General features: G+C 24.2%; 1 protein-coding gene across 4 annotated transcripts; it reads left to right on the top strand.

Annotated features, from left to right (window-relative positions):
• The first annotated feature begins 9,673 nt into the window (after positions 1-9,673).
• Positions 9,674-11,459, top strand: LOC110613127 (B-box zinc finger protein 20). Of its 4 annotated transcripts, none has more exons than XM_021754088.2 (3): positions 9,681-10,240; positions 10,331-10,762; positions 10,874-11,327. In XM_021754088.2, exons 1-3 carry the CDS (start codon positions 9,962-9,964, stop codon positions 10,913-10,915), a joined length of 753 nt encoding a protein of 250 aa, XP_021609780.1. In that variant the 5' UTR covers positions 9,681-9,961; the 3' UTR covers positions 10,916-11,327. The 4 variants fall into 4 exon arrangements, with proteins under 4 accessions (XP_043811669.1, XP_043811668.1, XP_021609780.1 ...); XM_021754087.2 differs by having other exon boundaries at positions 9,685-10,240; positions 10,940-11,459; XM_043955734.1 differs by having other exon boundaries at positions 9,674-10,762.
• Positions 11,460-12,732: the final 1,273 nt, after the last annotated feature.

Raw genomic sequence — 12,732 nt, 5'->3', positions numbered from 1 at the left:
TGAATTCAACTATTGTTCAGGTGTCAACTCTCGGATCTCAATTCATCACCTTCTATCTTGAATTTTTTCTAATAATTTTGATCTATACACTCTGATTTGTTTCTCTCAATTCATAACAAGTCTCTTTTAATTATTAATCGCAAAAATTCTACCAAAAGAAAATGTGAAAAATCCCTAAAAATCCAAGAAATTATCTAAAAAAATCCATCATTTTCGTTTCTTTCCGGCAATCTCATGAAACTTCATTAGTCCCAATCGACTCATGAAGCTATGCAAAGAGTTTGTGTACACAATTTCTTCATGCTAGCACCCTCAAATCAAGCGTTAGATATTTTCTTCTCCTCCCTTATTCTTTATTTGCAAGGAGGTTTTGTAAGACTATAGTAGGTTTTTTCTGGTTTAAAAAACTTAAAACTGCATTTGGTAAAGATTATAAGATTTTTTAAATAAAATTTTTAGAGATTTTTTAAAGACTCCAAAAACCTTTAATTTCAGGTTTTCTTTTATAAACCTTTAAATGTTTTAAAAAAATAATAAAAATTTATTAAAATTTAAAAATTATAAAAAGCTTTATCTTATAAAATCATATTTTATAAAACTATAATTTACTCTATTTTGATTCTCTTAAACTTTACTACGTTCGGATAAAGATAAAATAAAGTTTTGTAAAATATAGTTTTATAAGATAAAGTTTTTTATGATTTTTAAAATTTAACTAATATTTTTTATTATTTCAAAAGAACATAATATTTTTTGAAATATTTAAAAATATTAAAAACAAAACTTTCTCAATTTACCAATTTTAAATTGAAGAATTTTTAAGGTTTTGAAAATCTTCAAAAACATTTTAAAACCCTCAGTCTCTCCAAAATACAACTTTAAAATTTTTAAGCTCAAAATGCAGGTGTAAGCATATTTGAGGCTTAGAACCTTAAGAGGATAAAGCCCATTATGGCTTTGGTATATTTAGGCAAAAAGGAAAAAAAGAAACTGCATAGAGATGCAGTTGCATAACTCATTATAATTTTAAAAAAATAGTTTTCTTTTTAAAAATAAAAATTGCAATCAGAAGAGAAAAGTAACATTCACATCACTGATGAGAGGAAGTCGGAGATAGATTAGGTTTTCTTTGTTAAAAAAGAAAAAATAAAATTATGGAATAAAAAAAAGTATGAAATAAATCATGTAACCCTTTGTAATTTGAAAAGAAAAACATTGTAATTTAATGATTTATTAAGCCAAGATTTTAGTAAAGATTATTAGAAGCAATTAACTGAACTGATGAATAAGAATTTAAGAAGGACATTTGTAAGGTACAGACAACGGTGAAATTTTCAATCAATATTTACTTCATTTATAAAAATTAAATCCTCAATCTATTTTTTTTTCCCTTTTAGATAATAAACTTTATTATAACCATACTTTCTACTTGCTCAGCATCTTGAACACTACCATCTTTAGTAACTCTTTATTTCATAAAAATAAATTTATAATTACTTTTATATAAATTATAAAAATATAAAGGGTAAATTGTAATTTAATCTCTCTAATTTAGTGAAATATAAACTTTCGTCTCTCTATTTTAAGAAATCATCAATTTAGTGATCCTGATTTTTAAAAACTATGCCATTGATCCTTCCCGTTAGATTTTCAGTTAAGTTACCGTTGATCTTTAAATTATAAATTAATTAATAGAAAATTAAATAAAAAATTTCTAAATCGCCCTTTAACTAGCATTGATGGCGTTTTCGGGTTTGCCTACATTTTCCATACTTGATTCCTCATTTTTAAGGGAGTCGCAGTCGCTCACTTTAAGGAAGCAGGGAGCTATTGAACGGTCTACTACTTAGACATCTGCAATTCTTCAAATGTGGCGAGAGTTGAAGGACGAGCATTTATTCAATAGGGCACGAGGCAAAGTGAGAGAGAGAACAAGACAACAAAAGAGTGTGGAGTAGTTCAATACAAATATGTTAAGTACAAACATATCAAAGAGCCGAGGTAGTGAGAATTCGAAAAGCTTAGTGGATGCAAGTGAGAGCGAGAATGAATTTGTGCTTTGGTCACATGACAGAATGAGAATGAAAATACTAATGGATCTAGTAGGGAGCAATCTCTTGATCTTGGTGAAGTTGAGAGGGAGAGGGTGAGGCAGACTGTTAGAGGATGGATGGAGAGTGGCATTAGTGGTCGTACATCTAACGTGTCCTAATGGAATAAAAGTAAATTAAAAATTAACGGTAACTTAGCTGAAAATCTAACGGAAGAGGCTAATGACATAATTTTTAAAAATTACACCGATTAAATTGATAATTTTTTAAAACATAATGACAAAAAGTTATATTTCACTAAATTAAAGTAACTAAATTGCGGTTTATTCAAATATAAAATATAAATTATTTTTATATAAATTATAAAAAAATCAATACAGTATATATTTAATTGTGCTTATATAATTTTTTATTTTTTTATTAAACTAGTTTTAAAAATTTCAATTTAAATTCAGTATAGATAAAAACATTAATAATCTCAATAAAAAAAAATAAATTTAGTAAAAAATCAAGTAATTGAATTTCTTGATTTTTGAAGTAATTTAAGAAATCAAAAGCTTTAGTTAAAATTTTTTTTATTTTTTTAAACTAAAATTGACCTTAGTTAAATTTTATAAATTAAATTGGAAAAATTTTAAAGTAATTTTGTTTTTGGAAAAAGTAAGCCAAGTTAGTATAAGGGTGAAAATTAAACCGGTCAATATATCAGATCTTTAACTTATAGTATATTTTTACAAGCTAATTTAAAAATAAATAATTTAATTATTTAATATATAATGATAAATTTATTTTATAATAATAAATATAAATATTTTATAGTAAATAGATTATTTAATTTAAAATAATAATATATATATAAAATAATTAAAAATAATATATTTATTATAAAATATTTATAATTATTAGTATAAATAAAATAAATTTATTGAAACTATTAATTGTATATTTAATAATTAAATTATTATTTATCTGTAGAATTAAATATACTATTAAATTATAATTAAATATAAATTAATATTATTTATATATATATAATTAATTTATATTTATAAAATAATAATATTTTATATTTTATATTTTATTTAAACTCTTATATTTTATTTTTTAAAAATTAATTAAAATTGTATCTAAATAAAAATATTAGACGAATTTAAATGGTCTGAACATTTTTGTAAATTTGGACCTTTGACTTTTTCATTATTGAGATATCAGATCATGTATTTAATATATGATGACGTGGAAGGAGACAAAGGCACGTGAAGGGAGCATGCAGTAGTCTGAACAAGTGGGCCAAGCCCACGCGCTATAAGGTTTCATAGTCCATGAACTGGAGGTATGGCAAAGGGATTGACCCCTTTCTTTTTCTTTTCTTTCTTTATAAATATTTTTATTTAAAAAAAAAAGAAAAAAGAAAAAAAAGATAGACCCTTTCGTCAAATTGCTTTCATGCATTATACTGTGAATTTTCGGTTTGTTTTTAGCAGGGTGGAGAATGGGATTCGAATTTGAGTCTCTATATAATTTATATATATTTTTAATTATTAAATTAAATTAAGTTAGACTGAATTTTCAATTTTTTTAATTTGAGTCTCTATATAATTTATATATATTTTTAATTATTAAATTAAATTAAGTTAGACTGAAAAATTAAAAATAAACAAGTCAAAATGGCTTTTTGCTGTTTTTAAAAAGTAATCCAGATTTATTATATAGTAATAATATATATAAAATTAAGATTAGGGTGAGGGTGTAGGTGTTCCACATGATTCATGGCAGAATTTGAAAGGTCCCATAAAGGCGTTAGAATAATAATTATGCATACACCTAAAGTCGTATCTCCACGTGAAAAGCATTGGAGACTGAAACTCATTTAATAATTCTTAAAAAATGTAAAGTTGCTTTCCGACTTCCGCCCCTTTCTTTTTGCAGGAGACAGCTTCCAAATATCCCCATTTTTTTCTTTTTTTTTCTTTTTAATATTTTTCTGTTCTAAAAGATGCTTAAAATATCACCCACGTCTTAGGTTAGGTCCTCAAAAAAGTGTTTTTTGTCCTTTTCTATTGGTCTATTATTTTATTTTTTATAAAAAAATAAATTATTCATGCTAAGATTAAAAAATTCTTTACAAGATTGGATCATGATCATTAATAATACAAGTTGATCTAATTGATCCATTTTGAATTGGAACTTCATGTTCCATTACTTTCATTGGCATCCTAGAAAATATCTATAATTTATAATCTTTTTATATAAATTGGTTCGATATTCAAAATTTAATTAATTTATATCAGTATTAAATAAATTTATTAAAAAATTAAAATAATTTCTTTAAAATTTTTTAAAAAATATTCTGTATTTAATAATTTAAATTTAATTTAAAATTGAATTGATTAAATACTTTCTTTTATAAATTGAATTTTTTTTATTTTAATTTTATATGAGACAGAAAGAAAATAACCTAAAATGTTTTTTGGAAAAAAAATAACGTTCCTACACATAAAAGCATGATGTAATGAGAAGCGGATTTTGAGGCTTTTTTGTCTAAAAAATTATTAATTAAATGAAAAAATCATTAATTGGCATTGGGCCACGGCATTGTTACCAAAAAGGCGTTTGTTGAATTTCTATGCCTAAAGCCATTTTCAGCAATTCTATGCCTTGATTTTTGCTACAATCAACTTTTTTTACTTTTTCTTATAGTATTTATTTACAATAATAAAGATTTGATGGTACTATTTTTTTTCTTTTAAAAAAAAATTATAATCAATGTCATCCGTTTTTCAATTATTAAATTAGATTTAGTTGGATTTTATTTTTTTTATAATTTTTAAATAATTAATCTCATTTGATTTTACACGAGAAGATTTTTTCACTAAAAATTGTTCAGCCTGTTTGATTTTGTTAAAATTTAAAATAGTTAGACAAAATTCACTATTGTTTACTTCTATTAATGTTATTTTTAAGGATAATATAATTTTAGTTAAAAGTTAATATATTTATTATTCTACTTAATTTTTTTAATATAAAATTCTTAGTAAATATTTGAGTTATTTATAAAAATAAAAAAATTAAATTTTATAATAATCGAAATTAGCGTTCATAAATTTAATACGATAATAAATACATTTAAATAAATTTAAGGGATAATTAAAAAATAAATAAATTCAGAGCTAAATGGAAAAGAACAAAAAAAAAAGAGTAGATCACTGTTAAGAACATCAATTATTGATCCAAGCAGTGTTGGAACACCGAAAGCTTACCTACCGTTTGTGTGTTTCACGTTTATCGATTATCTAATGTTAATAGCTAATCAGTTATTAGTATTAAATTAAATATTTATATTTACATGTATATTTTAATTAATTAGTATATATATCTTAATTTATTTTTAAAAAATTTTAATTTAATAATTATTAATTGTGTGCATATTTGAAAATTTTAAAATAATTAAACATAGTTTATATTGTAATATATAATTAAAATAAAATAAATAAAATCATGGAAAATAAAATTTTAGTGCTCATATAATTTTTTTTTAAATTTCTTTAAAAAAATAAATATAAGTGAAAATCTAATCAATAAGAAGAGGAATTGCTTTTGATTTGTGATCTTCTTTGATTGTAGGAACGTGTTGGCAATATATTCAAAGTGACTTACTTAATATTCACATATAACAAATCATCGTATTTACATATTTAATTTAAAAATAAATATGATAAATATTAGATTTTACTCTTTTAATTTTTAATTTTTATTTAAAAAAATAATATAATGATTAAAGGAATTATTTATATTATTTTTTTATTTTTTAAGTTGCAATAAATAAATTAAAGTAAATTAAGAATCACTCGGCTCTAATTTATTAATATTAAATCATTTTTAAGACTATGATGTTTCCCATTTGAATATCATATCTAAGCTAATTATAAAAATAATAAATAAAAAAAAATTAAGACTCGGTTTATTAGACCAAATCACAGTCCCTATCCTCACAGTCCTTCAACGTCACAGCCATCATCCCGACTCCACCTTGCTCTGACCCTCACAGACACATCGCAATTTATTTAGGTTAATGACTTTAGTAATTATTTTTAATTAAATAAAGGGCATATTTGTCTTTTTGTATTAATCTAATGGATTGACTTAAAATGGACCCTTTATTTGAATGCGTGGATAATAGAGGGAAGGAAAATAAATTGAGTAAAATAAAAATTTATTGATATTTTCTCATAGAAGTGGAGAGAAAATTATAAAAAAAAAAGGAAAAATATATTTTATTTTTTCCTATTATTTTCTTCGTAAATTGGAGAGAAAATAACAAATTTAGGTATTTTATATTTCAATTTGAATTGTTTAACTTGGTTTTCCAATTTGAAATTGGTTTAATTTAATGAATAAATTAATATTATCTTAATTAGCAATAAAATTTAAAAAAAATAATTGAAGTATTGAATTCTTGAAGAAGAACCAATGAAAGCCTTTTTGATGATGGCTTGACTTCTAAGCTGCTATGTTTGATCTGAAAGATCAATTATTTGGAGTATTTAATTAATGAAATTGAAAGATGTTATTAATTTGGTCTAAGTGAATCCATTTTCTTGGAAGCCTAACCCCACCCAATTTGGACCCCCACTCCTCTTCACGTACGTGTAGCACGTACGCAGGCTCCACACCAGTAAATGCCCTTCAATAATTCAATAATTCTGTTCTTGAAATATTAATTATTTAAATAGTGGATTAAATACTATAAAAAATAATTTTTAATAAATTATTATTTCAGCTATTAAAATTATTTTAATAATTTTAATAATAGTATTAATATTTTGATTCTATTAAAAGTAAATTATAAAAAGTTATTTTTTTTATAATTGAATAATTATTTATTATTAAAATAATTAACAATTATTATAATAATTACTAAATAAATTTTAAATAATAATGTTTTAACTAAATCAAAACACTAAATAATGATATTGAAATCCACATTGAACTGAATTTATATATATACATAATTTAATATTTGAAAAGATGATTGATATTTTCCAATTTTATATAATTTTTATACCAACTATTTATAAAACTTACTAGAACAGTTAAATATTTATTCTATCTAATTTTATTTCTATAATATATAGATCATATTTATTTATGATATATACATAGAAAAGTGAATTCTTGCTCATAAAAAAGGAAAAATAATAAAAAAATTAAAAAATTATTATTTATGATGTTGTTAAATTTAAATAGATGATGTAGTTAAAATTGAATTGTATTGTGATTGATTAATATAGCAAGAAAGATAGTGTAGTTGTTTTCGACGTTCAAATCAATAAATTAAAGAGAAAATAGAATATAAATTTTAAAATAATATAAAATAATAATATATTTTTTTATAAAATAAAAAAATAGAGTAAATATAATATTTTTTGATAATTCAATGACGATATGGTTGATTGTTTGATAATTAATATTTTCGCTAATAAATTAATAATCCTGTGATTATAAACGTAATAAAAGCACGCTTATTTGATAATAGTAATTTTATATTAACACTCGCCGTGACAGAAGGACAAGCTTTTGATAAAAAATTAAATATTTAGGAGTTTGTATCGCATTTTTCAATTACTGAATTATTGTCATTTAATTTTATTTTATGGTGATTCATAATTTATTTTAAGAGATTTTTATGTAATATTAATTTTATATTACATTAATAATATAATTTTTTTTCATTTATTATTAAAAATTTAATAATTTAAAATAAAGTAAAACTAAAATTATAAATTTCTGATTACATTAGAATAAATCTAAGCAATAAAATACATTTTTTCACTTTATAATAACTTATAAATTCAAGTAGTTAATTAAGTTATTATAATAAAGAAATTTTGGCTTAAAAATCTAATCCACTATGAATTTAATATACAATTAAATAGATATTTTTACATGAAAATTACAAAATTGATTTATTTGTATTTTAAATTTATAATAAATTGATTTTCGACAAAAATTAATGTTAAATAAGCCCATTAAACATAAAGTATTTTCTTTTAGTGTTGAAATTGAAAACTATTAGTTAAAAGTCAACGGCTATACCAGCTCACTCTTTTTTGGTATTCACACGATAAACTTTGACAATATATATTTTATTTAAAGAAAAAACAAAGCAATTTGGTCCTTTTTATTAGCAATTTCTAAGAGAAGCCATCATAACAGTACTATGGCACATGTGATACCTTTTTATATTTTCCTCTAAGACTAAATTTGATCCTTTTTATTAGCAATTTGATTTTGATTTTTAATAATTTTTTTATTTTTTATAATTTTTAATGTTTTAAAATTTAATTAAAATATTTTAATTTTAATATAATTTAATTTCTCTATATTATTAAAAAAATATATTATTATCGCTAATCAATTTGGTTTGATTTTTTTTATCAAAATTGAACCGAATTAAAATAACCGAAATTTTTAAAAATAAAAATCGAACCGAATCGATATGTATAAAAAAATCAAACTAAATTTTTAAATTAATTTAATTCGATCAATTTTTTCAATTTAAACTAAATATTGATCACTAGTACATGTTGTACGGGTGATACTTTTTATATTTTTCTCTAAGACTAAATTAAACTAGGAACCTTTTTAATAGTTAATTAATAATATAATTGTTCGTTATAAAAATTACTGCAAAGGTCAATTCTCTTAAATTACAAAAGTTAGAAACAGCAAATGGTAAGGCACTGATATGATGTGTCTGATTCGTTGGTTTGGACTTGTTCATGTCTTGTTTAATGCTATCATGCCAACTGGGCTAAGTTGTTTGGTTGGATTGTTACTTGTCGTGTGGGGTTCTGGTTTGGGGATTTCGGTCTGTTTTTTACTATGTTTAACTGAGGCATGAATTTTCCTAAGAAATTGAATGCCTATTGCTGAGAATATAATGAATTTACTATTTAATTTCAAACTCATTAAATAGTCTGTAATTTAAAAAAAAACATTTTATTTAAAGTTTTAAAATTTTATTATTTATTTATTTATTTTTAAAATATAATCAAAATAATAAAATATAAAATCTTTTAAATTTACTTTAACTATTAAATATTTTATTATTTATATCGTTTAATAAGTTGATTTTCGTGCATTTATCTCTAGATTTTTATATTAAAAATATTTTAAATTTTTTAATGATATTTAATATTTAAAATTAATAAAAAATTAACTAATATATTTTGAAAATTAAAAAATTAATTAATAAATTTATCAATAATACAGGATAAATAATAGTTTTCTAAAAAAAAGCAAGTGAACTATTAAGTTAATGGAAGCAGCTTTGTCTCCCATGGGCTGGTACTGCTGACTTTTCTTGGTCCTCTCCTCTCTCTTTCTCCGTAGGTGTGCAAGGTTACACTATTAAAGACAAATGCTAACAATGGTCACTTTTTTATGTGATTATTTAATATTTTATTAATTAAAAATATAATAATTATTTAAAAAAGGAAATATAATAAATATTTTTATTTAAATAAAAATAAAGAGTATTACACAATCACTGGTAACCGACTGTTGCTTTCATTTTTAATAGTACTTTTATGGGAGAAGCTCAAATCATAAATGCTAATTTGGAAGACATATCCTCAGCTTCAATGACCACCAACTAATCAGGATGATGTCTGTCAAAAAGCTATTGCTTTTACAGTTTATATATTATATATAATCCCACATGGCTCTCAACTTGCTCTTCCATTCTTTAGTTTTGAAGAAAGAGAGAAAAAATCCATCCAGAGCTTTCTCTTTAAAGTCATCAGATACAATCAAGATCCCCTTCAGCTTAGCTGTTTACCCATTAGCCCATAACACCTTTGTCAGTTTCCCTTTCTTCTTTTTTTCTCGTATAGATACACAGAGGCATGGCCATGTTCTCTTTAACATCATCCAAGAAGAACTACTATAATAATCACAGTGCCACTTGTACTGCAAAAGACACCATTAGAGAGAAGAGAATGAAGATCAGATGTGATGTTTGTGACATGGATGAGGCTTCTGTGTTTTGTTCTGCTGATGAAGCTGCTCTTTGTGATGCCTGTGATCGCCATGTTCATCATGCTAATAAGCTTGCTAGCAAACACTTGCGTTTCTCTCTTCTTCATCCTTCCTCTAAACAATCCCCTCTTTGTGATGTTTGTCAGGTAGGTAATTCATTTCTTTTGAATATATATATACTGAAGAAACATGAGAATTCTGATGATTTTCATGGGGGTTTATCAATTTTCTTCCAGGAGAGACGAGCCTTTCTTTTCTGTCAAGAAGATAGAGCGATTCTTTGCAGAGAATGTGATATTCCAATTCATGAAGTCAATGATCATATGAAGAAGCACAACAGATTTCTTCTAACAGGCGTCAAGCTCTCTGCTTCTTCTTCTTTACATCCAAGATCGTCTTCTTCCAACAGCTGCAACACAAACATGAACACTAACGGCAAGAAAATTCCCCAGCAGCTACATCTACATAATCCCTGCAGCTTTTCCGATGAAATCATCAGTTCCCCTTCAGTTGAAAGACCATCACCGTCGTTAGCTAATCAAAGTCCCAACAGCGATAACATTTCACTTTCAACGAGCAGCATTTCCGAGTACTTGGAGACGCTTCCCGGCTGGCGAGTCGACGATTTTCTTGAACCTTCAATGGCTGCTCATGATGGTTTCTGTAAGGTTTGAATCACCACACCCTATCTTTGGAAGAGAGGCTGATTAAAATAAACATCTGCCATAGATCTCTCATCCATCATTTGTTTATTTTTTTTTCTCTTGCTTTTTTTTTAGGGTATTATCGTTGAGACTCATGAACACTACCCCTTCTGCTGACTTGTCCCTGCGAATTTCATGCAGAACTTTTCCAATTTTTCACCATTGATGGTGGATCAAGATCTTGAAAGCGATTCGATTTCTTTTTCCCCAGAAGATTTAGCCTTCTGGGTACCTCAAGATTCAGCTCAATTGCCTCAGCAAGATCATGTACACCATCCCCAGTTTGAAGGAGAGTTGCTCGATGTGTTGAAGGAGTCCAAGGAAGCAACGAAGGGGAAAATTAACAGAAAATGGAGAAGTGAGGATGCTTTTAGAGTTCCTGAGATGAGCCATAGAGCACTGAAGAAATCCAGGCATTTTTCATAGAAGAATAGATAAGATTTGTGCTTCAAAATCTATTGAGTTCTTCTGTTGAGTGATCCATGGCAACCATTTTCAATCCAAGAGAAGGAAGTGAAGTTTGTTTTTCATGCCATCTTGTAAGTTCCTGGTCAAATGAAAACAGTCCACTAAGCAAGATATTTTTCAGGATTGAAAAAGACAACCCACATTAATTAAATGTGACAAAGGACTTCTTTATTAATGGAATTTTATTTTATTCTATTTTTTTACCTAAATGGAATAAAAATCTTTTATTTGTTTATAATTTATAATTTAAAAAAAATTTATAGAGCGATTTTCATTTCAACCTATTTTATTTAATTCAATAACAGACCAAAAGAAAATATCAATGAATAAGAAATTATATAAACTTGGAGCAAAATCAACGTATTTTAGTGAAATGATTCATACTAATAATTTCAAATATAAATACATCAAAAAAATTTATTTCCAATTCTACAAGGAAATTGCAATTATGCATTTTACACATTTACCCCTTCTCTTTGCCCTATGTTTCCCATCCCTTTATCGTTTAAGGGACTTTTGCCGCTCTTGGCTCACTGTATTAGAGTGATCTCATTTTTGCTTATTTCCGCAAAACGATGCCGTTTCCTTCCACATATGCTCGGTTTCCTTATTAATGCATTATGGATTATAGTTTTATGTTAATATGAAATATAAATTTTATCACCTGTTCTTAATATCAAGACATCAGAAAGTATTATTTTAATATAAAATTAAATTATAAAATTTAAAATAAATCATAAAATTTTAAATATAAAATTAACGAAATTACTATATATTTTTTAAATATTTTTCGCTTAAAATAAAACATTAATTCCATTAACAAAGGAATCACATTTAATTAGGATTTTTTTCGATAAGATTTTTAAATTATTATTTTATATATCTAATAAGAATTTCATCATGAAAAAAAATGATGACACAAATAGATTGAAAGGACGAAAAATAAAAAGGTTTATCTTGTCTTATTGACTTAATGCTCAATGGTCTTCTAACTATATCATCAGAACACCGCCATATTTATTAGACCTAGAAATCAACTAAATTGCTCGTACCATATTTAGTTCGATTAGTTTTTTCTGACGTATTTTGCATGTTTTTTCTGCTAATTACATAAGATTGTAATAAAATATTTTAAAATAAATTAATAATTAATAAATTTAAAGATTAAGGTTTGGAGTCATATAAGAGAAATATATTTAATAAAAAATTACTATAAATATATTAATATAAATTAAAAATTTAAAAATTTAGGATTTAAAAATTTATATAACAGAAAATATTTAATATAAAGCTGTTATAGAATATCTTAGATATATATTTAAAGGTTCAGAGTTTATTTACTTTTTTTTTATGAATATTTTATTAATAAAATAAAAATAAAAAATTAAATTATAAATTTTATTAAATTTTAAGAATCATAACATAAATTAATTTTAAAATATATAATACTTACCGCAAAATGCAGT

Source organism: Manihot esculenta, chromosome 4 (assembly GCF_001659605.2).
Source record: "Manihot esculenta cultivar AM560-2 chromosome 4, M.esculenta_v8, whole genome shotgun sequence".
NCBI classification, from domain to species: domain Eukaryota; kingdom Viridiplantae; phylum Streptophyta; class Magnoliopsida; order Malpighiales; family Euphorbiaceae; genus Manihot; species Manihot esculenta.
The sequence above is the reverse complement of the archived record's forward strand: the minus strand, read 5'-3'. Positions and strand labels throughout refer to the sequence as shown.